The sequence below is a fragment of the Magallana gigas genome, chromosome 9 (assembly GCF_963853765.1).
Source record: "Magallana gigas chromosome 9, xbMagGiga1.1, whole genome shotgun sequence".
NCBI lineage: Eukaryota > Metazoa > Mollusca > Bivalvia > Ostreida > Ostreidae > Magallana > Magallana gigas.
In genome coordinates this window covers 15,291,947-15,318,181 of record NC_088861.1, presented here as the reverse complement: position 1 = coordinate 15,318,181, position 26,235 = coordinate 15,291,947, and the positions used below count along the sequence as shown (strand labels likewise).

The 26,235-nt window shown below is 33.9% G+C and overlaps 2 protein-coding genes and 1 long non-coding RNA gene across 4 annotated transcripts in view; all 3 read right to left on the bottom strand.

The window, feature by feature from the left end:
- Window positions 1-26,235, bottom strand: part of LOC105343022 (mucin-5AC) — a 156,921-nt gene that overhangs the window by 49,497 nt on the left and 81,189 nt on the right. The window lies entirely within an intron of this gene.
- Window positions 10,158-16,571, bottom strand: LOC136271206 (uncharacterized). Of its 2 annotated transcripts, XR_010709079.1 has the most exons (4): window positions 16,466-16,571; window positions 13,679-13,831; window positions 13,201-13,303; window positions 10,158-11,059 (listed from the first exon to the last, which is right to left on the bottom strand). It is a non-coding gene; the product is annotated as an uncharacterized lncRNA (long non-coding RNA). The 2 variants fall into 2 exon arrangements; XR_010709078.1 differs by lacking the exon at window positions 16,466-16,571 and having other exon boundaries at window positions 13,679-15,152.
- Window positions 19,198-26,227, bottom strand: LOC136271204 (uncharacterized). The gene is made up of 4 exons (XM_066070689.1): window positions 25,904-26,227; window positions 23,934-24,251; window positions 20,513-20,591; window positions 19,198-20,256 (listed from the first exon to the last, which is right to left on the bottom strand). The coding sequence occupies exons 1-4, from the start codon at window positions 26,040-26,042 to the stop codon at window positions 19,734-19,736; spliced, it is 1,059 nt and encodes a 352-aa protein (XP_065926761.1). The 5' UTR covers window positions 26,043-26,227; the 3' UTR covers window positions 19,198-19,733.

Here is a 26,235-nt window from a genome sequence, read left to right as displayed (position 1 = left end):
GTAACATTTTCTTTTTTTGACCACAGCTCATTGTTGAAATCTTTAAAATCAACACTTACATATCATTTTCTGTGAATCATCTGGTGTTTTTTTTTCATGGTCGGAGAACTAAAACTGACACTAGCCGTTTCCTTTGAATTTGTGATGAGATCTGTATTCATATTATTTGTAACAGTTGTCTTTCTTTGTATCTCGTCTGCATCTAATGATGCGAACCGTTTCGCCATATTTCTTTACAAACAACTATAACTAGTACTGACCGTGTAGTGGTAAGCGGGTATCATAATTACTCTTCCATCACGTGACGGACAAAAACCAATAATAGCCAAGAATTTTGTCAATAAATTTGCAGAGGTGGCATTAAAAAAATACAATGGACTGTTACCCTCGTTACCCTGTTTCAGAACAGAGATACATAGAGATGCAAGGGTCTGTTGCCCTCTTTACCACTGTTACCCTGTTGCAGAACAGGGATAAGTAGAGAAATAAAGATATGGTACCCTCGTTACCCTTGTTACCATGTTTCAGACCAGAGATTCATATAGATACAAGGGGGTATGTTACCCTCGTAAACCTTGTTCCGCTGTTTCAGAACAGAGATAAGTATGGAACAAAAGTCGTTTAACCTCGTTACCCTTGTTACCATGTTTCAGAAACGAGATAAGGAAAGAAACAAAGGTATGTTACTCCGTTACCCCTGTTACCCTATTTCAGAACAGATATAGATATAAAAACAAAGACCTGTTACCCTCGTAATTCATTGAGATTCATTGATTTAAAGAGATACACGGGTCTTTTACCCTTGTTTCCCTGTTACAACTTAAACTTACCATTTGTTGCCGTCAAAAATACAGTGAACAAAGCTATAACACAAAACTTGTCCTTCATTTTTGTAACAATTAGACAAACCAGGAAGTTGATACAACACAATTTTCATAATACTGAACCGTTTTTACAAGTTTAAATTTCGAACCTGTTGTTTTCATACGAGATCAGTCGTGCGTGTATTATGAAGTGTATTTCTGTATTTCAATGACAGGTACAGACAGCATGTGCTATTTAGACAATTTTTACATGATAAGTCTTCGCACTAGTTTTCCACATGTGAGTATTTAGAGAGGGATATTTAATTCTCGCGCCATTCATTTTTTGTGTGTTACCTTAAATCCTAAGCACTTTGATTGTCGTTCCATACGGTTATTCAATATGAATTATAAAAGTATTTATAGCTTAACAAAGAAATTGATGTCCATACATTGATTTTAACAATTACCAATAAAGCCTATTCCATTTATAGACTTAAATCTTTCGTTCCATCTATGAACTGCAGGTTGTTAATTTTTTTTACCTTGAAAAACAACTTAGTAGTCATTGACGAAATAATATAATTCATTAATGACAAATCAAAAACTTGTACAAATAAACCACATCACAAACAAGGAGATCCCTGACAAAGTCAATACCTAAACTTATTAAAATGACTAATGTAACAGGTACTGTGGGATCTCCCTTATTAGTTAAAAACACCTGAACAAATATTAAGACCACCATGTAAAATATTAACAAAAAATAGTAACCAATAATGGCAGGGTGATCTCCCTTAGTATAAACATGTAAAAATTTAAGGTGGCATATACACAATTCTGTCATAAATCCAATACCTATTGGATTCCCGCCACCCAATTGCAAAGGAAATAGATGGAACTGGAGACTTTAACAACTGTATTATACAACTTTTAAAAAAACTTGGAAAAAATTGTAATAGTATGGCATACTGAGATGTAATTACAATAATTAAAGTAACAGTTTTTGATATAACAGAATATATATCAAATATGATTAACTGATTTTGACAGATGAACAGCAACATACCCTATTAATACAAACACTTAATATACAATATTAAAAATCAAAACTATGTTTTCTAAGGACAGGGTGGTAGCAGACCTTATCTGAACTACATGCCAAAAAAAAGGGGGGGGGGGTACACTAACATATCTGATCTAAAACAATGAAAACAGGTGGGAAAAGTAAAAGCCGTGATCTTATTCCAAGATGACAGACATAGTAGCAGACCTTATCTAAACTACTATCGATGTAGTTGTACGCATCATAATTATGGTAGCAGACTTGATCTGAACTCCAAACAATCCTACCAGTTCGAAAGGGTTGTAATAAAAACCACTCACAGGCAATCAACAGAGCAGATAGCAGACTTCATCTGAACTAGTTATATAATGTTATCTTGCTGATATTAACTTAAACCCAGGAATGATATAGATTAATTTTCTTAGTCAAGTGCAACATTAAATGAACCCAAACGAATGTATCGTTTAACAGCATCAGACTTCCATCTACCCATATTCTGAATAGCATTTTCCGAGAAACCAACCTTAGATGCATGAGTGGCAGCACCAATGCTGAAGCTGTGACCCTTATATTGTTTTGGATCCAACCCAGTATTTTTGATCACTTCATTTAACTTTTTTGACACAAAGGAAAAAGACACCGGACAACCATCTAAAAACTGGAAAAGAGGGCCACCAGAATGACGATAACGTTTTAGATAGTAAAACAATGCATGTACTGGACATGAGTGAATTTTTTTTTATTTTTCTAATGTAATAATCTTTGGCTGTCCATAACTGTTTTAAAATTTTTCAAAACCACTTGCACCTGCTTTAGCTTTCCATGAGCTGTCTCAGAATGAACATCTGATCTCTAAATGACCTTATCTGACTAAGTCTTTGATTTTATAACCAATTCACCTAACCTGAAAAACCCATGAAATGCCATCAAAAACAATGCCTAAAGTAACAATGAATGTGCCCGAGATGAAAATGTTTGATCTAGCGAGTTCACAATTTTTTTCAAAATTTTACCTGTAATTGGAAGACGGGTATCAACCGATGGACCTAATTTGTAACAACCTCTTAGCAGCTTTTGAACTAAGAAACACTGAGCAAGATCTGGCAATTTTAACATCTTATAAATATTATGTTAAAGCCGAAATTTGGGATGCTATTGAGCTTGGTGAATAACCAATTTTGAATAAATGACCTATAAAATTACATATTGCAATGTAATGTACAGGTAAGGATATGGCGCTTACCCATTCAAGGAAAATATGCAATGAATTAAGATATACTTTTCTTGTTGCAGAGGCTAATGAAGCCTGTAGAAGTCTTTTTGCAGAGTTTGTCAAATGTAAAGAAGATACACTGGGATTTTTGTTTGTTGTCTATGTAAATAAGGTGTTTCTTGAAAAGCGTCCTGAAATCTAAAAAGGGATAACCTGTCAGCTGTTACATTCACATTTAAGGTATATGCTTTGCATGGAAATGAATATTAAAACGTAAGGACACTAAAACAATACGACGTAACAATTTCATGAGAGCTTTATCTCGACATGATTTTTATTGATAACCTCAACAACAGCCATATTGTCTGATAGGAATAATACCTTTTTTTTTTTAAATGACATGACCATATTTCCAATGCAAGGACAATTGGAAACAATTCTTTAGTACAAATTTGATAATCTTCTTATTCAAATGGCCATTCACTTGCAAACCAATCAGACCCTAAAACAGCTGAAATCCCCATCAAGCCAGAAGCATCTGTGTATAAACTCAGATGGTATGATGACACACAAATTTTATCCAGAAAAACTGACTTGCCATTGAAATGGTCAATAAAGGTAGCCCAGGTTTCTAAATCATCACTTGAGTCGTTATTCAATCGTATGTAGAATTTTGGGTTAGACAAACCACATGTTAGGTTGATCAAACGACGAAGAAATGTTCGACCTGGGACAACCACAAAGCAGGAAAAATTCAAAAGGCATATGATTGACTGCATTTCTTTTAAAGTAACCTTTTTACACCTTTTGAATAAGTTAAGTTTGTCATTTATATTTTGGATCTTATCTACAGCTCGAAGCCGAGTGACGACACTCCATTTTCACTGAATCGACTTCTATACCATAAATGACAATGTTGGTCGTAGGTGCCCGAGTTTTTTTCCATTTTTATTGGCTCTCCAATTTTTTTTTACATAGAAATAAAAAAAAACTAGCAAGATCGTTTCTACAGGTTATCGATTTTGGGAGTCCCACAAAGAAAAATCATCTAAAATATGGGACATACCCGAGGCACTGAAGACATTTTCCATGACCGTTTGGAGAGCAGAGCTAAATGATTCAAAGATTTGACAGCTACTACTCGCTCCATTTGTTATAATAGTATTGACCTTCCCAAGTAAATCCTAGCAAGTAGTAATCAGCTGGATAAATAGATATGATACGGAAAGCATCTTCAATGTCAGTCTTTGCCATTAAACATTCTTGCCCAAACCTTTGAACTAAATCAACCACCTGATCTATGGAATCGTACTGAACAGCTGAATATTCTCTTGGGATATTGGAATTTACCGATTGATTTTTAGGGAATGAAAGAGCATGAATTACTTTAAATTTTCCTGTACTGCCTTTTGGCACTAAACCTAATGGGGATACTACAAAATGTTCAAAAGGTTTGTTTGAAAATTGACCTGCAACTCTTCTTTTGTTTAACCCTGTTTGTATGTATTCTTCTATAATGTCTGGGTGATCTAATGTGTATTTATGGTTTTGAGGTGCACATGGTGAAGAAGCAGAAGTACAACCTAATCTAAAACCATGAGTAAAGACATTTATCAAATAAGAATCCTAATCACTGTCATAATCAACTAAAAATTCACCTAAACTTTTTGGGTTGACTGGAGAAGGTAGTTGGCTGGGTGATTGTTGAGGACTTGGTGATAGTGTTAGTATTTGTTTGTTTTTGTTTACGAAAACTACAATTGGCTCTTGTATGTGATCCTAAGCATGATTGACACCTGTTGGTAAATGAGCAGGGGTTATGAGTGCATTGTTCCCCATTGTTAAAGGCATAGCAGAATCTAATAAACTTACTGCCTGTGTTTGCTCGAAAGGGCTGCTCTTTCAACATCCGAAAATTCTCATCATATATTCTCCAGGTCTTATCTCCTAACATGTTGTTCATTTCTCTTATAAAATAGCAGTACTTTAGGAGATGGGGAGCCTGTTCTGGGTATTTTTCAATAAAAATTCCCATAAAAATAAAACAAATTATCAGTCCATTGCTGAATTGCCATTCGTAATTTGGGCTTTGATGACCCTTGCTGGACAATAAGGGACCCAGAACATAATTATGTTTAATGAGATAAGATCCTCCCTGCACTGCAACAGCAAACATAAATCAATAAATTAGTTTGCCCAGATCGTAGCTTTTAATCGATGAGATGTTGCAATTATATCCTTTAATATATTCTTATTTCTTCAATTACATACATATAAATAAATACAAATGATGGCATACTTAGATATAGCCAGTCCAATCATGCCTCAGCTGAGATAAAGGTTGGTATAATAGAACATTAATTAAAATGATTGGCCACTCTTGCAATTATTTATGTATCAATCTTTAATATCTTACCACCCTAGATTACATTGAAACATGATTACAGTACTGTACATAAACTTAAAAGTGTACATACTGATAGACTCAATTATTCTCAAAATGTTTAAAAGAATATTTACAAAATTTTATTCCTTATGCTTATTAAACAAAGCTTTACCATGTTAGGTATGCATACTGATTTACTTTGAAATCAAATAATTGAAGTTGTTAAAATTTTTCTTAACAATCTTTTAAAATTTTTCTTTAACAAACTATTTTTAATTTACTAGCCTTAAATTTTGAACTCTGTTATGCACTGCATATTTTATGATCATCTAGTATTTGACCATGGGTGCTGGATAACATCCATTCGACTCTACCCCACGGTAAACTCCATCGCGCCCAAAGTATGCCAAATAAGTCCAAAGTCCTCTATAATTCAAGAAAACGGCATGCTCCTCACTACTTGTCAACTGTTCCAAGTGTTAGTTTATACTGATGACCTCTTCGTTATATCCAACCGGTGATTTCCGAGGGTCGCGGCGCAACAGTTGACCAATGATCACGGATTTTACACCATATCCATGTATCAAATAGTTCGCAAATGAAAAAATGTCTTGTGCAATCACATGTGCTGGTCAAGTCGACGCATCGTTACCCCCTATCTCAAGAACACAGTAGGAACTGCCGAAAACGCACACAATCTGGACGAGTTAGCAAGTCCGTAAATAGACAAACCCCCTTGGCCCCGAAAACACACTAAGTTTTTCCTCATCGAGACCCAAGCTCTCATACACAGGGTTTTGTAAAATAAATCGTTCCAATCGTTTTACATAGGAATGTCCAATAATGCACACAGATGTTCGATCCGCCATTTTGACTGTTTACAAAATGTCAGTACATACCCGGGCGCCGATGGTAAAACCTTACCGCAGACTTATTTTAACACTTTCTTTTAACAAAATAACAAAGTTCCAAAGCAAACCTTCCCGCGTCCAATACTTCTCACACTATCGGAAAGTACATGGTCGGGAATTAAACTTTACAAAGCGACCAATATCTTAGTTTACGAAAACACGTCTATTTCACACTGGAGTAAAAACAAAAGTGATATCCACGTGAACAAAATACTCTCATTTCATTGGCTAATGACATAATACAAACACAGGCATTTATAAATAGATACAGGGTGGATGAATTAGCTAAAAATAACCATAAAAAACCTAAACTTAAATAAGAATTGCTAAAAATAGAATTAGCGATACAATGATGACATAAAACATATTTTTTGGCAATAATATTTCATTAAATTTTAAGTTTTGAACTTTTGTAACCATAAAGGTAGCGCGGGTATTATTGACGGTTTTAAGCTTACCACAATTAAGGAAAATTCATTTTGCTACACTTTCAGATAATAACTTTTCTATTCCGGCAAAAATTCTCAATCTTGGTAGTTTTACCCAAATTTAAATACATTTTGGACGAAAAAAAAGTATAACTGAAGTCAGTTTTCTGACTGGATATAAAGTGTTTAATGTAATAAAAGTCCATGACAATAACAGATAGAAAATACATGTTAACATTATTTCACTGGATTTTAGTTTGGAATTCCCTTGCCCGATATGAGACACTGTGCACAAAATGCAAGTGCAACCTTGTACTTCTTCAACATCTCTGGAGATTTTCTGCGGGTAATGTGCAATGAGCGCATACATCAACACTTCCAACTGTGGAAAAATAGTAAGGAAATTCAGTTGGTGGCTGGCAGGACATCTGGAGCCTTTCAAAAACTGCCTTGAAGAATGTCTCCTAGAACAAAGAAAAATCAACATTCCAACACAAAACATACTCTGACATTGAAATCTTGTTACAACATTTAGAAGCACTTTTAACTTTTAGACAAGGTTTATCATTTTTTCCTCCTTCACACCCTTGACCCGACCTTTCAATTGAATATCATTAAATTTGGGTTCCTGTACCTTGAAGTGCTCTACAAATTTACGCATCTGCTTGTCAGGTGTTGTCTTAAGAGAGTTCAATCCATAATTAACCCCTCCACTAGTCTTGGACTTCAAGTGTTAGGTACATGTATCCTTGTGCTAGCATGTCTAATATAAAAGTAAATGCTTACAAAAAGTGTTGGAAAACTAACGGTTATATATTTTACTCCTACGCAATAATTCAATAATGCATACACATACCTGTGATACACCAGTAATGTTAAGAAGAAAGTCGAGCATGATGAACATGGTTTTTAAGAAGTTGTTTGAACATAACACATCAAGGCAACCGCGTCTGTAAAACTCATAACATATAATTCAAGAGAATCAGCTTCACTTTTGAGGTTTTTCAACTACATGAATTATGCTCTGTACAGTATAAACAACCCTCTTATGGTACTGACATATATTTTATAAAAGGTATGCATTTTACAGCATTGGGTACATCGAGTTCAAGTTTTGACGCAGCATAGTGATTGGGTACTTCTTGAAATATTCCATTCCATATCATTGCAATAACCCCTGAATTTTTCCCTCTATGACACTAGCACAGTCAGTTGATGCACACACACAGGTGAAAGATCATTTATGTTCTGCTTTGAGTTTATCAAGCCATGTCATTCTTTTGTAGTGCCTGATTTATTCGCTCAAATACGCCCACAACATGGCAATGCTTTAAATTTACGATAACGATCATCTCTTTTTTGGCATGGCCATCTAGTTTATAACGTAGATAGCTTTTGTTAATCACATAAATGCACAAAGCGTACTACAAGTAAGTGTTGCCACAACCATGCCCTTCCTGCAACTTCTTTTTGTTAAAAAGATTTTTCCATTAGACTTGATATGCAAAGGTCAAGGAAGAGAACTCCCTTGTCTGGATGGTATTTATACCCACTTTCTCAAAAATTCTGTTCATATGGTTAAACATATTAATTTTAGTGAGTATGGGAAATATTTCCTCTTTCAACTTTTCGTCATAATTTAAGACAAACCAGGGGTCTGTAATTGTTTTATAACTTACATGTCCAAGGGCAAGTGATACAACAAAGGACTATATGCGGTATTACATATTTCTCGCCCCCAAAATTAAAGTTTAATAAAGAGCTTTAAAAATAAGGTTAAAGAGAGTTAAAATCATAATAAAGTAATTGTTGTAGAGGTTATCACCACATTGACGTCAAAATGTAGAAATGGCGTCCTAAAAGTTGTCATTTTTTTTTTTTTTATAAATTAATGATTTGAAGCAAACAATGGGTGTTTTCGGACGGTTTTTCGACTGGGAAACATCGCGCGCATGCTTGCTTATGTACTATTTTTAACGATATGTCTAATTATTTGAACAAAAAAAATGTTAAAATTGTACTTAAGCAGACCTGCGCTCTTTACTACCAAAGGCACAATATGAAGAAAGAATGATAATATTTTTATTTGTTTTCAAAATTGCGGGAATTAGCCCGTTTTGGTGACGTCATAGATAAACAGCTATTGGACAATGTTGACTAATATCAAGATTATGTGGCAGCCACCCTCTGTATAAAGTTTAATAAAGTTTTAATTTTGATACGATACCATTTAGAAATTGGTTAAAATTGGTGGCAGATAATTGACCATATCAAATATAGTCCCTTCACTTGCCAGACCTAAAAAAAAATGTTTGTCCAACAAAAAAACAAGAAACATTTTACAATTATAACTTTTAAGATTTATTGAAATCATGATTATGATCGTATATATCCATTTACATTTAAGATTTTTCCCAAAGTTTATGGTCTTCAGGCTCCGCTACATATTTTTGAGCAAAGCAGGACTTAACCAGCTCTGACATCTCGTCATTCGACATTTTGCCAGTTGATTCCCAACAAATACAATAAATAGTATTGTGGGTTTAGCTATATTTAAAAGGGCATACAATGTCTTTATAAACCGAAGTTGTCCTCATTTTAGAGAGGCTTTTAAAGTATTGGACTGCCTGTTCTCCTTGTAGTCATTTTCTTGAGGAAAGACTAAGGAAAAGAATGACAGTGTCCCAGTAATGGATTTTCTGCCAAAGACAGCAAATCCATGTCTATCTGCTGTCCAATTGCTGTGTCCTATGGTGTTTTGTTTGGGTCACTCGCATCTTTACATTTTTACCTTATGGACGAAGATGCAAAGGTGCAATGGCGAAAATGCAAAGTTGCGAAGGCAAACGAGAAGTGAGAAGACAGAATGGCGAAGTGCAAAGATGCGAAGACGAAGGAATGATATTAATATCGCTCTTTCGCATTCACACCTTCGCATTTTTGTCTTCGCCTTTCTTTCTCTATTTCGGTCAATTACATACAATTTTATTCAGGTATCGTTTTCGCCCAAGCTTTTTCGCATGATCTTGTTTGTTTTTAGTGCGCATGCGCCAGCCAGTGTGGCGGCCATTGTACTAGCTATAAAACATCATTAATTTTTAAGGTTATCTGATATATCTTTTTACTGGTCGCTAAGCCTAATCATCATGTACTCCATATAAAATGTACTGCATACAACAGTGTGTATGTTTTTCCAGATTTCTGCCACTTACGCCAGTCTGCTTACCCTGATTCAATATTATGGGGTTTTAAACACAGTAACATTTGAATTTCATTATACAAGGCGAGAGTGCAAGGATGGGAGTGGTCCCAACTGCAAAATATGCATTTGATAGCATATGTGATACAAATTACAATACTGCAGTCATGTTTATTCTAAAAGCGAACAGTTTAAAAAACCTCCTCTATATACACGTACAAAATACTGTCAAATTCTTGATTTGTTTAGAAATAAAAAACACCCAGATACGCAAACACGTATACACACAATAACTGCGCTTATTTCTGTGTACCACCAATTAAATAATAAGAGAAGGTGGAATACAATCATTATGTACAATACACAAAGTAAGGTGAAAAATAGTAATCAATCGTTTGCACTGAAACCTATATCAAAAGCAAATATTTCTAAAAGTTAAATGGCTATAACACAAGCATTCTGTATTGTAAAATTGTTGGAGCTCTTTACGGTGAAACAAACAACAGTCCGTACGTCATTGTCAACATTTACATGCATAATACATTCATTATATGAATTACATAATACAAAATCTACACATATATGTACATGTATATGCACTGATGTTTGTTCGAGTATTCCGTGTTAAACTCGTATTTTTAGCTTAAAAAACTAGTACAATTTTCAAACTTTTTGATTTCCAGTTATTATCAATATACTATAATAACATTTATTTTCCAATTTGTGTGGTTTTCTTTGCATTCCAATGTTACATTTATTACATAAATACTCAGCAGTTTTCATGAATATATAATATCAACCACAAAAGTGTAATACTACTTCTTATACATGTATTAAGTCCAATTTCAGGCAAGGTGAATTTCAACTTTTAGAAAAGTTTATAAAACATTAGTGTTCATGTTGTTTTCCTGGCGTGTGATCGATTCGTACTGGTTTTCAGATTCTCTTGCTGCCGTATTTCCTAGTTCTGTGTAGGTTTCAGCATTCGGTTCACTTCCCCCTCGATTGCTCATTATAACGTTTGAGTTAGTTTTATTCTTCTTAGACTTGTTTCTAAAATATGGAAAAGGTAAACTTTTTATTAATGTGGGCTAAATGCGTACGATTTCTTCGTAATATTTATAAATTTTTACATTTTCCAGTGTCTTTGCCTGTGATAACACTTTGTATCAATTTTGTACTATATAACCCATAACTTCAAATGACGCCAAATTGAGGCGCCAGTGGGGTTTGCTATTTATTCAAATATTTAAACATACGATGGCTTAAAATTACATAAATATAAGTAATAAGGAATCTTTCTTTTACTATTTTGAGGTGATAATTTCGGTCGGCGCTATTAAGCCCTTTGGCCCTTGTCTGTGACAACAGTACGAATTGATTTTGTATCGAAAGTCGATGATTTGTTTTATTTTTTAATCGTTTAACTGCTGAACATCTTATAAATATAAGTACTAAAGCCCCTTTCACAATTGGCGCACGATCAGAAGCGACAAAATATTCGTGCAACCGAAAACATTAGACATGAATCTTAAACTGTTGCCGAGTTAATCGCATTTGAAAAGGTATTCGTACAAAATTCACACGATCTAAGCGAGCGTTGTGTGATGTAAACGCATTAAATCTTGCGATATATATTGCGTCTATGTGCGGCTGTTGTACAATGAAAGTGACTGTTAAAAAGATAATGCAATAGGATCGCGCGAGAGACCAGGTGATCGGACGATTGAACGTGCACCAGTGCGATTGGACGTGCGATCATACGTTCCATGGTACGAATGCTCGTGCGAGGCAGAGGGGGTATATACCGGAAATTGTCGACGCTCTTCAGTAGAAATAGTTAGAAGCGAGAGAACATGCCGCCCAAGAAGAAACAGAGACGCAGCAGCATATTATTAACATGATTTTCTTTATATCACGAAACCAACTTTCTATGATTCGAAATTATGAAAGAAAAGTGAGACAATAACATACGAAATCAAACAATCATGACGTTATTGCTATTGAAAAGTCAGACAATTTTTAGAAATCAAAGTTTAAACATATGTTGTTGGTTAAAAAAAAAAATACGTTAATTGCATAATGGCGAAGCCCTCAGTAAATATGATTTTTCTTGGAGTAATAAAAGTTCATATTTCCCTCACAATCATGCAATAAATGTTTATTGTCAATTATGGTCTAAAACAGAGATGTTAATACAGGGTATATATACTAGTGGCATACAGAGGCTGATAAGTAGTGCAATGATAGTCAAATGTTGCAAGATTACATGAGACATGTTGAGCAACAGTCTCATGGTCGCAAAACACACGCATATACAGCAGCGATTCATTTTACGACCTTTAAAAATCGTGCATCACTCTTGCGAGTACACAAAACGTTGTAAAACGTTCGTACTATTGTTTATGCATTGCTCTGCGATGATTCGGATCGCATTTGGTCGCGTCTGAATTAAGTGCATGTCCACTATTTTGTGGAGACTTGATGCGAGCACTAAAATGTATGCAACGAATGCGAGAGCTCGTGCAACGTATGCGAGAGCTCGTGCAACGTATGGGAGAGCTAGTGCGAATCCAAAAAATTCCATTCGCAAAGTGTTGTAATGTTCTCGTGCACCAATTGTGAAAGGGGCTTAAGGAATCATTGTTTGAATATTATGAGATGATCAACTAATGTCGGGACCAATCAAATCTAGCATTAAGTCCTTCGGTCTTTATTGGATTTGCTCACCCCAACATTATTTGATCGCCTCCTCTTACTAATAGATTGATTCCTTATTCTTAAAACAGTACAATTGCTTAAAATTATATAAATATTAGTAGTAGGGGGTCATTTTTGGAATATCATGAGGTGTCCAAATACAGTCGGGATGATTAAGTCAAATAAAGCCCGTTGGGAATTATGATTTACTTTATCACATCGGGCCATATTTGATCCCTTCATAATACTAAAAAAAATGATTTCTTATTCCTTAAATATCACACTGCAATGACCTCAAAATGGATTTTTTTTACATTTCTTTTAAATTTTCATTTGTTTACTTAAAAACCTTATTTATATCTGATGGTATTTGGTTTAATTGAGCATTATGTGTATTTTCTAATAATTCGTCAAAGCTCGTTTAATTTGTGTGTAAAACAGTTTACAAAAATAAAACTAAATTTAAAATTGAAGGCAAACTTTATTATACATACCTCGATTTGATGTTTATATAAAAGTATATATTCAGTATTGTTGAAAGTGTTGAAATCACCACGAATATAGCCAGTGGGATTTGTAAAGACAACAACGACTCGGCTGAAATTAGAAAACATAGTCTTTTCCTAATATAGAAGTGGAAAAATTGTCGGTGTTCTGGAAGGGGTGTGATACGGATCCAATCAGTGTTCATATCGATATCATATCGATATCAACTGTGAAAGATCCGTATCTGATTTGGAGACAACGTAACAGTTATAGTACAATAAGGTGCATCGCATATCCAAAATCTCTGTATTTGTTGCTGGGAATGTTATTAACAGGTATGTAGCAAGAATATGCTACTGAAAAAATATCGACAATATTGTGCAGTTCCAAACTAGAATTCAAATATAAGTAGAAGAGAATATGAAAATCTTCTTGTGAAGCTAACTATTATTATCATTTCCTTATCATATATTGATAAGAAGATACCACTACGGTGATCACATTTCAGTTCCTCTGACGATTTTTTCTTGTTGATTGCAGATGTAGCTATAAGTTCCGTAAATGAAACCACAGAAGATGGACTGGATAACCGTGTAGTGGACAAAGCGGATGTAGTAGATATTGCCATCGATGTTTTTCCTTCAAGTTTACGTTGACAAAAAACACCAAGGTTTCCACATTGACGAAAACCAATATAAAAAAGAAAGATTGCATGTCTTAATAAAGGCCTATAAAAAAAGTATTGAAAAATGTTGATATTACAGAAAAGTAAAAAAAATATTACTTGCAATAATTTTAACAACAACATTTTCACATAAATGCATTGATGACATTCATTGTCAAACTAAGAAGCATTAAATAAAGGTTAACTCAACTGTGAAAACCAGAAAAATAAATGACACAATTACAATGAATGGTAAGCCAATACTGGGGGTAGCTTATATACTTTTTAGCTCTGAGCTCTTTGATCACATCTTGTTGTCGTCTGCTGTCTGGCTATCCGTCTTTCCGTGTCTGTCCGTTCGTCCGTCTGTCTGTCTGTCTGTCCCACTCCAGTTTTCCACACTTTTTTCCTTTATGCGTTTGAGGAATAATATGAAAGGACGAGTGCACTTATGGGTCCCGATAAAAAGTGAAAGAATGAAGATTCAAATTAAGCATATTTTCCCCCCTAAAATCACTTATTGATATCTATTCCATAAGAACTAACAAGTTTTAGCGCTGAATTTATTGTATATAAAAAGCACGAAGCGTAACAGCATATTATTATGCCTTCTGTCAGTTTGACACTATATATTCAATACTCATCTATTTTAGCATAGTATCAAAGGATTTATATAGCGTAAGCATACTATGCCGAAATAGAGCACGGCGAATGTTTTCAACGATACTATTTCCAGCGCCAACAGCGGGATTCGAATTCACGACGCTAAAACCATTCCAGCATGAAGCCCAACGCGTTACCGCTACGCTACATTAGCAGTTATAATAGTCATCGGTATTTATATATATATTAAACGTAGATATATAGACTGACATCAAGCAATTAAAATTATTCATTTTTCCAAAAACACTTCATTATTGACGGTAATTTTAAAGTTAAAGTTTCTTATAAACTTTTGAACAAATTGATTGAACATTTTTCAAAGAAATTCTACATGAGAATTAAAAAAACGCCTTTTTAAATGACGCTTGATAAAGAATGTACAAGAAAAAAAATTCAATGAGATTTCGTCTGCTAAACATTTCGAGTTTTCTCGGTAGGGCCAAACGTCTCTCATTTCTTGAAAAAGAACATAAACCTTTGTTGACTTTTTATTGTACAACAACTTGTTGATTAGATAAACAATCAATTGATTAATTAAAAAAAAACCCTTACAAACTCTTGCTTTTCCGGTGATTTTTTTAAGAACTTGTCAACACTCGAACGTCACAGCAACTTATAGCAAAGCAAGTCAGTATATTCAACAGTCGGCATAATAATAACAATAGTGTTGTGTTGTGCATGTACTATGCCTAATTAGTAGTCAGGGTTTGATACATAGTGCACTCGCCTCCGGCTCGTGCACAATGTATCAAACCCTGACTACTATTTAGGCATAGTACATGCACAACACAACACTATTATATAAGTAGGGGTCAGCCCACATTCGTGACTTTGTATAGTAGATCGAGGACGGGCATTCATTTCAAAGTCTTTGTTTACTGTCAGCCTAACCGAGTACAAACTTGTGGAAAAGACAAAATACGCATTATACATTTAGGAAACTCCTGTGAAAATAAGAAGTTTGTACTACATTAGGCTGGTACCTAAAAAATGAAAAACGTATGAAAATTTCAAGGTTTTTCCTATAGCAAGCGAAAGCTATTACATGCGTGACCCATGTTTGAACCCACGCATGGAATAAATTATTTCAAACAATTACGTGGGTTCTATCCAGGTAGACGTTTGTCAAATGTGCCAATCGATCCACCAACAGAACAATGTTGATTTAAATTTCTCCTCCCTCTGATTAAAATAGACACAATTCAATAGGTTCGGTTCGATTTTTCTGGAATTAGATTGTTTATAGGCATTTAAAAATCCTCAATTTTTTAAACTGTATGCTAATTTTGGTAAATTTAAGCGTGCATATAAATCTTAAGTATCCATCAGTGCTTAACAATTACGAGAAAAAAGCAATCTGTTGATATTCCCTACATAAAAACGGCACTGAAAAAGGCCCCATTCTCTATAGCTTAAGTGCACTTGTTCTTTGCTGAAAAGCTTCAAAATGTCACACTACAGATCAAGTTTACACTTTTGTGGCGTCTGGTTGACATATTTTCGAGAAAATTAATTTTTTATATTCCAATATTTCAATGACCGGGTTCGGTGTGTATTGAATGAACGAGGAAGGTATGTAGTCAGTAATATTATATACATTATATACATTTTATATTGCATACCAAATATGAAACAACTTAACAGTATCTATGTTTCATTATACATAAACAAAATACAATACCATACAACACAAACAATAAATGGCAATGTAAACGATTTCTTTTTACTACCAAACGGAAATTCCTAACGTGTTTCCCCCAATGACTAACATGAACTGTGTAAACAGATAGATCATTATAATGACAAAAGTAGGTTTCAGAAAGAAAAAAATGCATATTACTTATCTTGTATAAATGAATAGAATGAGTATAAGAAAGCAGAAAGATTACAAAACTGTCTTTTAATGTTAAAAGTTGTTTGTATGATTACGATCTAATAAAACTCACCATTTGTTGTCATTAGGAAGACAATAGCCATTAACACACATAGAAGATCCTTCATTGTACATGACATTGCATTACATGTGTGACTAAACTAACCAGGAAGGATTTGATGACTTCATATCAACCTAACAAGACTAAAATTAAAGTCGGATTGTATTTTTTATTTCAAACTGTATTGAAAAGTATGTACCAAATCCTATTAGCGATTCTTTTGAATTTTTTTTTTGACTAAAGCATAAAAGTTGATCTTTTTCTGTTGTTGATAGGACAAAGTGCATTACATTTAAAAACCAACTACATGTACAAAATAAACTTATTGGGTAAGGATAAGTTACACATCTTTAAAAAAAAACAGGAAAAAAAACAGTAGAAAAACAGAAAAAGTAACTCAATGACTTGTAAAATTTTCCTCCATGGGATTTGCCTCTCTTTAAGATAGTTTTGGTAAGAACGCTGGCGACGTATGAAATAGCATTATATAAAAAGTGCCTGTTTGGGAGGGTAACTGTTGAAATTGACACCCCGAGAAAACCATTGTCAACCGACGCGAAGCGAAGCGTCGGTTGACAATAGTTTTCTCGGGGTGTCAATTTCAACAGTTACCCTCCCAAACAGGCACTATTTATTTTATTATTCTGAATGTCTTATTTAAAGGAAATTTTACTGCTTTTAGAAAGAAATGAAGTGAATTCTCCGTACGCGCATAATTCACGCGCATGTAACAATTCGTTGTGTTACCCGTTGCCAAGTGTGTTCCATCTCTCATCAAGTTATTGGTGCTACTATTAGTTGCATAACAAATGGAATGGAACAAAATGCCTTCCTTAAATATTATGTTGAGAAATATATAATATTTAAGAAACATATTAGAGCGCTTTTCCCATAGACCGTTTACCTTATAGTGAATATTCCCTTTTTGCTTTCTTGTTTATTTTACAATTCAACAATTTGAAAGTATTTTCTTTGTTAACAGTTAATGAACGTTACTTTATCACTGTATCCAGTATTAAAAATTATTGGTCAAATATCATTAACACACTAAGAATTTAAGATAATTATGTAATTAGCCTTTACTGTCAAAAGGCATCGCAAGCCAAGGGTGTTCAGTACATGTCACTACCCATAAACCCTTGGTAGACCGCATTACAAAAACTCGGTGACAAGCTCCGTTTTATGAGTGGCTGCAGCTGCGAGTAGCTAATCCAATCGCAGTGCTTCTAAATGTAAAACTTTAAAAGAAAAAAAACGTGTGAGATCTTTGGTAAAACATTTAGTGCTTTTAACAAGATGAGAGACGGGTTCTCGAGGACAGTGCCTCCCCAGCGATTGGCTAACCAGATTGCTTTAAAGACCTATATATTTTACCGATCGACATTTAACATATTAACATCCTACATTGATTTCTATGATATTAAGACGTGTTACATGCAATAAAATGCACTCATTAATTAAATTAATATGTTTTAAAACTGATTTTGATTTTTTTAAATGCTACATACATGTAACAAATGTTACTTGTCTTCTCCGCGACAATATCAGAATTACAAGAATGCCCTGGAATATTATGTCGCCCTCTGCCTTCGGCATAACACTCGAGGGTTTTCCTGGGACATCGGGACAAAAATTCTGGTATTTCGCCCTCGAAGCCGTGTAATAGATGTATAATATTTAACCTTGTTGAAATTATTTTAATACAAAGTTGCACACAGAGATAATTTTTAATTTAATGTAATGTGCTCGTACCCAGTCGGAGATAATTCATTTTTGAGCATTTTTGATAACTTTTTTTGTTTCGTTTTGTCACCGATAATATTCCCGGTACTTTTTGGTCAGTGCGACAACAAAGTAGACATTGACAGTGCTACGAATCAAACTAATTGGAGAATATCATTTTGTAAAAGAATAAGTTATTACTGTAAAAACATTATGCCTTTAAAAAGAACAGAATATTGTGTTTTTTACACTTCTGTGAATTTTTCTATTACATTGAGACCCTTTCTACAGAACAAGATAAAAGCAAGCTTACTAAGTATGGCATTTTCCAACTGGGGTAACATTACTTCTTTTCTAAGAGTACTTGTTACTACAAGTACTACTTAATTGAAAATCATTTAAATAATTAGGGACCTTTTCGATCTGTTGTTTGAAATTCTAGTAATTAGAAGTTTCCCCTTATAGAGTCAAAGTTGATGTACCTCATGTGCGAACATACCTTACAGTGTGTTGTATACTGTATCCGTACTATATTTAGCGTATACGATATTTGGCGGAATATGATTTTTTAACAACTTAGCGTGGATTTGATTTGGCGCGTGTACCTAGTATTTATCGACATGAACTTATATTATCACATTTGGCGATGTACATGTTTTCTCGGACGCCGTTTTTCTGCCTAAAACGCTAAATAGAATACACAGCGAAATGTAATCCGTTTCCAGTATGTAGATACATTTTCAGGTATCAATAAAGTGTTTTAATAAACGCAGACGGGTGCATTTGACTCCCGTGATCAATCAAAATCAAAATAGAGTTAAAAGTTCTGATGTATTTTATTCAGTGATGCAATTCACAGTAAATTTGTACAGAAATTGACTTGTTATTGAACAAAAACTAATTTAAAATATGTCTTATTATTATTTATATGATAACCATGCAAATGAAGATTTAAACACAATTAAGATTACAGTTTTGCTAGAATTGCATCTATTGAAATCCCCCCCCCCCAAAAAAAAACAAACAATATAATGATGATAATAATAATATAGCAATGTTTAAACACAATTTACTTGACTTGCATATCAGGCACATAGCATCGTTTTTGAAAGTTGGACGGGGACAGACTCATCCCAGAAAGAGAAACAACAATTTTCAAAAATCATGAAAATCAAAATTCATAATCAATAGAGGTGGAAGGGGGAGGAAGGCCAGCAAAAGTTATAACTATTTGGAAAAAAAATCCCTAAAGCATAAAAACCTAATTCGTTTTGGGAAGGGGGTGTAGTATATTTGTAACTTCAGTTTCACTCTTAATATTCATTACAATATTTTATATACATCAAACAAGGGGGTATTACTATGATAATTCATTTGTTTTATGTAAACCAAGTAAAATATTTGCACCCCTATTCACACCCCTCCCCCAGTTCTTCCTTCAAGGTTCCTTCTTTGCATGTATGTAAAACAACACTAGGAATAATGTACCTAAAACGTTTAACAGAAAAATGATGATATTAAAAAGCATATAATCTTCCTTTTTTTCATCAGTCAGCTCTTATTCAATACCAATGTAAAAGACGCTTTTTTTGTTTTGTGTTTGCACACTGTCATGAACCTGTGCAGTACTTTTGTTTTGTTTATACACCTCTGCATATACATCTCGTCTAGAGTGACTTCTATTGCTACATGTATTATTTGGAACTGGAAAGACAGGTATTGAATCTATAGGCTGGTTAATAGAAGGTCCATCGTCATGATCACGATTACTTTCCAGATTTGTTGCGGATGAATAACGATCACCTTTCTGTTTGTCTTCTTCTTCTGTGCACTTAATATCTTCTACCTCGTCAGAAGAGACGTAAAGGGGGTTTCCTTTTAAGGCATTGCTTGAATCAGCATTGTCATTTGTCGGTGCACTGTCCTCTTCCGTAGATTCTTCTGTGCACTTAATATCTTCTACCTCTTCTGAAGAGACGTAAAGGGGGTTTCCTCTTAAGGCATTGCTTGAATCAGCATTGTCATTTGTAGGTGCACTGTCCTCTTCTGTAGATTTATCTTTGGTTCTTTCAATTTTTCCTCTTCAGAAATGAAAAAAACAAAATCAAAAGACGAACAACTTAAAATATATTAGAGAACTCCATGCTATATCATAATGGCTTGTACCTGACATATAAACTGATTCATTTAATGAGATGTGTAACTACATTTAGATACCATCTTGTATGTAACAAGTTACATATTCACTTTAACATAATTGATTCGATAAAGTGTAATAGATTACTAAATGTTATATTTCTTTATGTAGCATATGTATAAACAAACAATTATACAGACCTTTTCGTCAGGGCTAAGACACAAGTTATTAGTCCAATAAGTATTATTACAACCCCAAGCCCAAAACCGGCGATGATATCTAAAACAACAAAATTCTCTATTTTTTTTTATCTTAAAATGAAAATTAGATGTTAAGTAAATCTAAGGAATTCTAATATTTCTTTTGTACTCTTGTAATATAGGTATACGGTTTTGACGTAACAACGTTTAGCCTGAAAACGAGTTTTGATGGTAAATGGAATTTTTCAGTTATAAATTAACAAATGTATCAAAATGTGCATGTCCTGAAAATCTAATAATATGTCATTTTTAAATTTCTTGTGTCCTGTGTTTTAAATTGCCGAAGATATGATTAAACATGTAAGAGAGGTAGGGACATCTATCGGCGCATATTGTAGAAAAATACAGTTGGCTCTCATGACATTATTCGTATTACAAACGATGTATAAGTTTTTGTTCTATATGTCCAGTCAAGTTTTCGAAGACGACCATATTAGGAGAAGTACCAGACGCTTTCAGTACAGACCGTCAAGGTCAGCATGCTTCGACGTCTGAGTCAGTTTTTTTTAGTTGCAATTATAAATCTCATAAGGTTAATCAAAGTACTGAGAGTACTGAAAGACGGAGTCTTGAAAGTTTTAATTTATAATTGTCCACCTTTTTCTTGAATATGTTAAAAAAACTATGAGTTTAAATTTGTTGTTTCAAACTAGTATGTTAAAATTCGCCTTTTTGCAATTGCCTGATACTTTGTATAAATTTTACTAAATCCCGGCCGGGACTGTTCTTCATAATTGTAGACAATTCACACAATGGTATTTCATGTAAAATAAGACCCCAAGGAAAATTTTTAAAAACTACAACTAACCGGGGAAATCAAAACGTCAATTATATTTAGGTAGATAATTTAAATTATTAGATTTATTTAATTTTGTGATCCAAGGGAAAATCCACAAGTCGGACGTATCTGTTATACAAGGTTTATGAAAACTCCGAAAACTCTCACACTGCTGAATTACCGAACGAAGTTAACATTTGCATACCGATAACAAACGCACGCACCTGACGTTAGAAATATTTATTTTTACAATAAGATTATACCAATTACTATAACAATAAGAAAGTTCGTCACGGTAGCCATTTTGATATTTTAGACCGACTTATCTGTCTCGATTTTCTTGCAGCGATTCATATAAAATTAATAGGTAAAATTAAATTCGTTCGCCACTTTCTACTTTTTTGTTTTAACTGGTGCGTCATCTACACGAATTACGATACAACTGTTCCTTTCATTAAAAATCATACTCCGAATTCAGTCAACTGCTTTTCAAATAGAAAAAAACTAGAAAGTGGAGACCAAAAGTAATGAATCACGTCATGTTTTGGGGTATACCTTTCCTGATTGGCTGTTATATATGTCGTTAAAAATAAAACAACAGCATAATAGAGACATTAATTGATAAATTTACAGAGATAAGTCGGTTAAAGGACTGGTTGGAAAAAAAGTAAGGAAGATGTACAGATCAGTTACTTATTGCTAATGAAGGAGAGCTGGTTTCATGTGTAGGAAAAATATTCACATGGCGGTAATATGTTTTACTGACAATTGCTAAAGCAAAACTTATTGTATAGTAATTGTAAATTGTTAACGTGAGCTATAAATTCAGAATTATTTGATTTTAAGGTTCCTAATATATGCAATGGTAACGTTTTTAACAGCAAAATTAAGTATTATGTATGTCGTAGGACATTGCCATTTCAGGGAACTGTATCCTTTCAATATACCCTCGTATAATAAGCACACATTTTCATGCGTGTCTTGGAAAAAATGAACTGATGAACTGAACAAAATCTATTTCATTTCATTTGCGAGGAACTACAGTGAAGGATTTGTAAATCAGATTTTAAAACTACGATAAAAAAAAAGTGTTTATCTTTTTAAAATTGAGATAAGTACTATTTATTTACATGTACTACCACACGGTAAATAAAAGTAAATATTTTTTTTTAAACATAACAACCATGCATTATCTCTGAATTCATAGATCTAATATTGGTGCGAGATATTTACCGATGGGAGAAATATCGGCTGGGTTTCTGATGAGACATTAAGATATTGATGAAGAATTTTTTTATATCATGAATATGACTGGTTTTGTCCGTTATAAAGTATAAACTTATGTCTCATAACATTAAAAAAATACATGATTATATATTCCAACTAAGCCGGACAACATGAAAATTAACATTTAATTTGGTTTTTCAATCGATAAGATTGTATAATATTATTTGATATATTGGTCACCCGAAATGTATAATTTATATAAATTTTGCTTACAATGCATTGTTCAAAATTTAAATTCCGTTCAATTAACTTAAACGTCAATGAACGATAAGGCAAATTCAGACTTGTTTTTATGTTCTATGTACAAAATTTAGAGATGAACAGCGGTCATGCCGCAAGTAGACTGGAAGCCAATGAAACGCCTCTCTAATGTAAGACATCTGTGTATAACCCGTCCAGATTTTAATATCGGCTCGCGCATGAAGTTTCAGGTGATAGATTACGAAAATAAAATTCACAACTTTTCAAAAATGGCACATTGCGTTTCGGAACTTTACTTTCGGTTCAACCTTCATCCTCTTTCATTGATGAATGAGCTCGTCCACCAACTGATTCGTCGACGGCAATGTCCATTCAGTTACGCAACTCATTCCACAAATCGAAGCCGAGCAAGAATAGACTGATCAATAAAGCTATTTGATTATTTTCTTTATAGAATTTGGTTTATACATAGAGGACTTAAAACGATTTAATGCGTGTTTTTATGATACATGTATATATTTACTGAAATGCATGAAAAGTTTCTGCACTTTTTTTACGCGTAGACTCAAAAAGTCTAAAAACTGATTGTTTTTGATTGATAATAAATTTTAAACTAACATCAACACACACACAACAAAATATTAAACATTACAGTATATTTTTAATGAAATGAGTGTTCATGACAGTTAGTATGTACATTTAAACATGTAGAATCATGCAATTCTAAAAATTTAAAAATGGCAGGCTTTTCCGGGTATAATCAAAGTTAATTTCAATGTTGGATTGGTCAAAAAGAAAAAATAAGTTTTCATCCGAAATTCAATTTCTGTTTAGAAAATGTATGACAGAAATTTGAAATTCTCTCTAAAAAATATATTTTAAAAATTAGTTTTATCAGTAACCATATTATATGAGTAAACAAATATGCATTTGCAGAGTTCCATATCAAATGTGCAAATAAAATGTAACAACTAAAGATGTCAGTTAAATTATATTAATGTTTTTCAAAAGGTTATAAAATTTTACATAATCAAAGTAACATTTCCCTTTTTCCGATCAAAGTTCATTGTTTAAATCTTTAAAAGCAACACTTACATATCATTTTCTGTGAATCATCTGGTGTTGTTTTCATGGTCGGAGAACTAAAACTGACACTATCCGTTTCCTTTGAATTTGTGATGACATCTGTATTCATATTATTTGTAACAAGGGCTTCTTTTGATGGCTCAACGAAAGAGGTTGACCTTGAGTGGGTTGACGGGGTTGTTGTTGTCAGTATTGATTTTAAATTTGTTGTTGTTGATGGTGTTGTTGATGTCGTTGATGTTGTTTTCGAAGTTGTCGTTGTTGTTGATCTTGTTGTTGATGCTGTTAATGCTGTGCATCTAACACTCAAATCTCCATCGTTGCCACCTGAAGAGATAAAAAATTACTGAATGTCTTAATTTTTAAGAATATTTTACTGCTTTTATATAGGAATAACGTGATATCTACAGCGAACCGTACGCGCATAATTTTCGCGCATGTAACATTTTTTAATGTTACCCGTTGCTAAGTGCGTTGCTAACGTTGAGGGTGATAGAACGGATTATGAACTTCGTCTTAACCAATCAGATTTCAGTATTTAACATGAAAGTATAACAATATATAAATAGTGCCTGTTTGGGAGGGTAACAGTTGAAATTGACAACCCGAGAAAACCATTGTCGAGCGACGCGAAGCGTACAAAAGCATTTTACAATTTGTTTACTGCATGGGTGTCTAGAAAGCGGTGGTGGGGGTGGGGGGGGGGGTAGCGGGGAGAACCCCACCCCAGGAAAATTAAAAAAAAAAATTAATTTCCATAGATTTACCAAAAATTCAAAATTTGCGTCGGACCCATCTCCTTGCACCCCTTCGGCAAACTCAGTATTCATCGGACCCCCCCCCCCCAATTAATTTCTGGATCCGCGTATAAGATGGTCTTATAAAAATGATATCTGCAACAAACTCAGTATTCATCGGACCCCCCCCCCCCCCTAATTAATTTCTGGATCTGCGTATAAGATGGTATTATAAAAATGATATCTGCAACAGCTTTTTGATATAAAAAAAAAAACCACAGGAACTGCAACACCTTCTTTGTAGGATTTAAAATACAAATATACATGCCCGGTGAGCTTAAATTTTACACAGTGGATGAAACAACCATAAGAAGAGGCTAAGAGTTCAACCAATTTCTTTATTATTTCTTAAAAATCAAATAAATTTAAAAACAGGAGGCGCATGGGCCACATCGCTCACATGAGGAACAATAGGTATGATAAAATCAGCTTAATGGAGTCACAATACAAACTATCTGGACAATGTACAATGATACATGTAGATCCTATGAAATAAAGTCCATTTTCCCCCTGGATATTCTTATGTTTATAAACATTAGACTCTGTTCTATATTTCAGAGAAGTTTTTAATACTGAATGGTTTTAAATTTGAAATATAAATTCCACTCCAGTTTAATCACCAAAGCAGCAATAGCATTAATTTGGTGTTCTTTTTCTAGGAGTGTTTTTGAAGTTTCAATATGTACACAATCTACTGCTTACTATAGATGAATATCAATGAATTTCCAGAGAAAAACAATGTTCTTTTTGTTAATGTGTAAAATAACTGTCAGTGCGTCGTAGGACACAGAAAGACGTCGGTACGATTTACTTGCAGGTGACTTACGACGCCGATGTTCTTACTGCCTCTCACAAGACAAACTTACGTCTGGACACGCAAATTGTAAGTCAAAAGTACGCCGAGTTCGTGCACCGCACGTTTCGAGTGCATGCCAACTCGTTTTTAAACAAACTTGTCCGTGACACCTATGACTCGATTATTAAACATTCGTTTGTTTTACGTTGCATCCTCAATCAAATCAACACGATATTTAACGATCAGCCACAGGAACCACGACTGACGTAGCATACGCACAATCCCCAAACACGCCCGACCACTTCTGACTTAGGCTTTAGGTCTTCAAACTATAGCTACTTCTTCATTGAATGTTAAAAGAGAAGAGAGAAATAAACGTATTTTACCGTATTGACGAATCTGAAGACATTGATGAAACATTCCCTGTTTGGAAAGTTTTATGTATTCCGCTTGTACATGCACTATCTGATTACTTTGGACGTTTAACGAATGGTTAGACCCTGCTGGGGCTGCGCAGTCGAACATAAAGTCATCGTTAATTTTGACTTGTGTATTGCATTTCTCTGAAGTTGATTTCTTCGACAACACAAAGAGGTTCCCAGTAAACTTTGGGGTCACATTGCAGGTACATGGACTGTTGATTTCAGAGAAGTCTATATGTATAACTAGATCGTTATACACTGATGGGTTACATCTAGATACAACTACACCGAAGTCG

Excerpts from the sequence above, each read along its gene's own strand:
- LOC136271204 (XM_066070689.1), bottom strand. The coding sequence starts at position 26,042 with ATGTTCGACTGCGCAGCCCCAGCAGGGTCTAACCATTCGTTAAACGTC. Across the intron at positions 20,592-23,933 it reads TGATTCACAGAAAATGATAT|ATATCATCGCCGGTTTTGGG; the intron begins GTAAGTGTTGCT and ends TTGTTGTTTTAG. Across the intron at positions 20,257-20,512 it reads GTCTTAGCCCTGACGAAAAG|AGGAAAAATTGAAAGAACCA; the intron begins GTCTGTATAATT and ends TCATTTCTGAAG.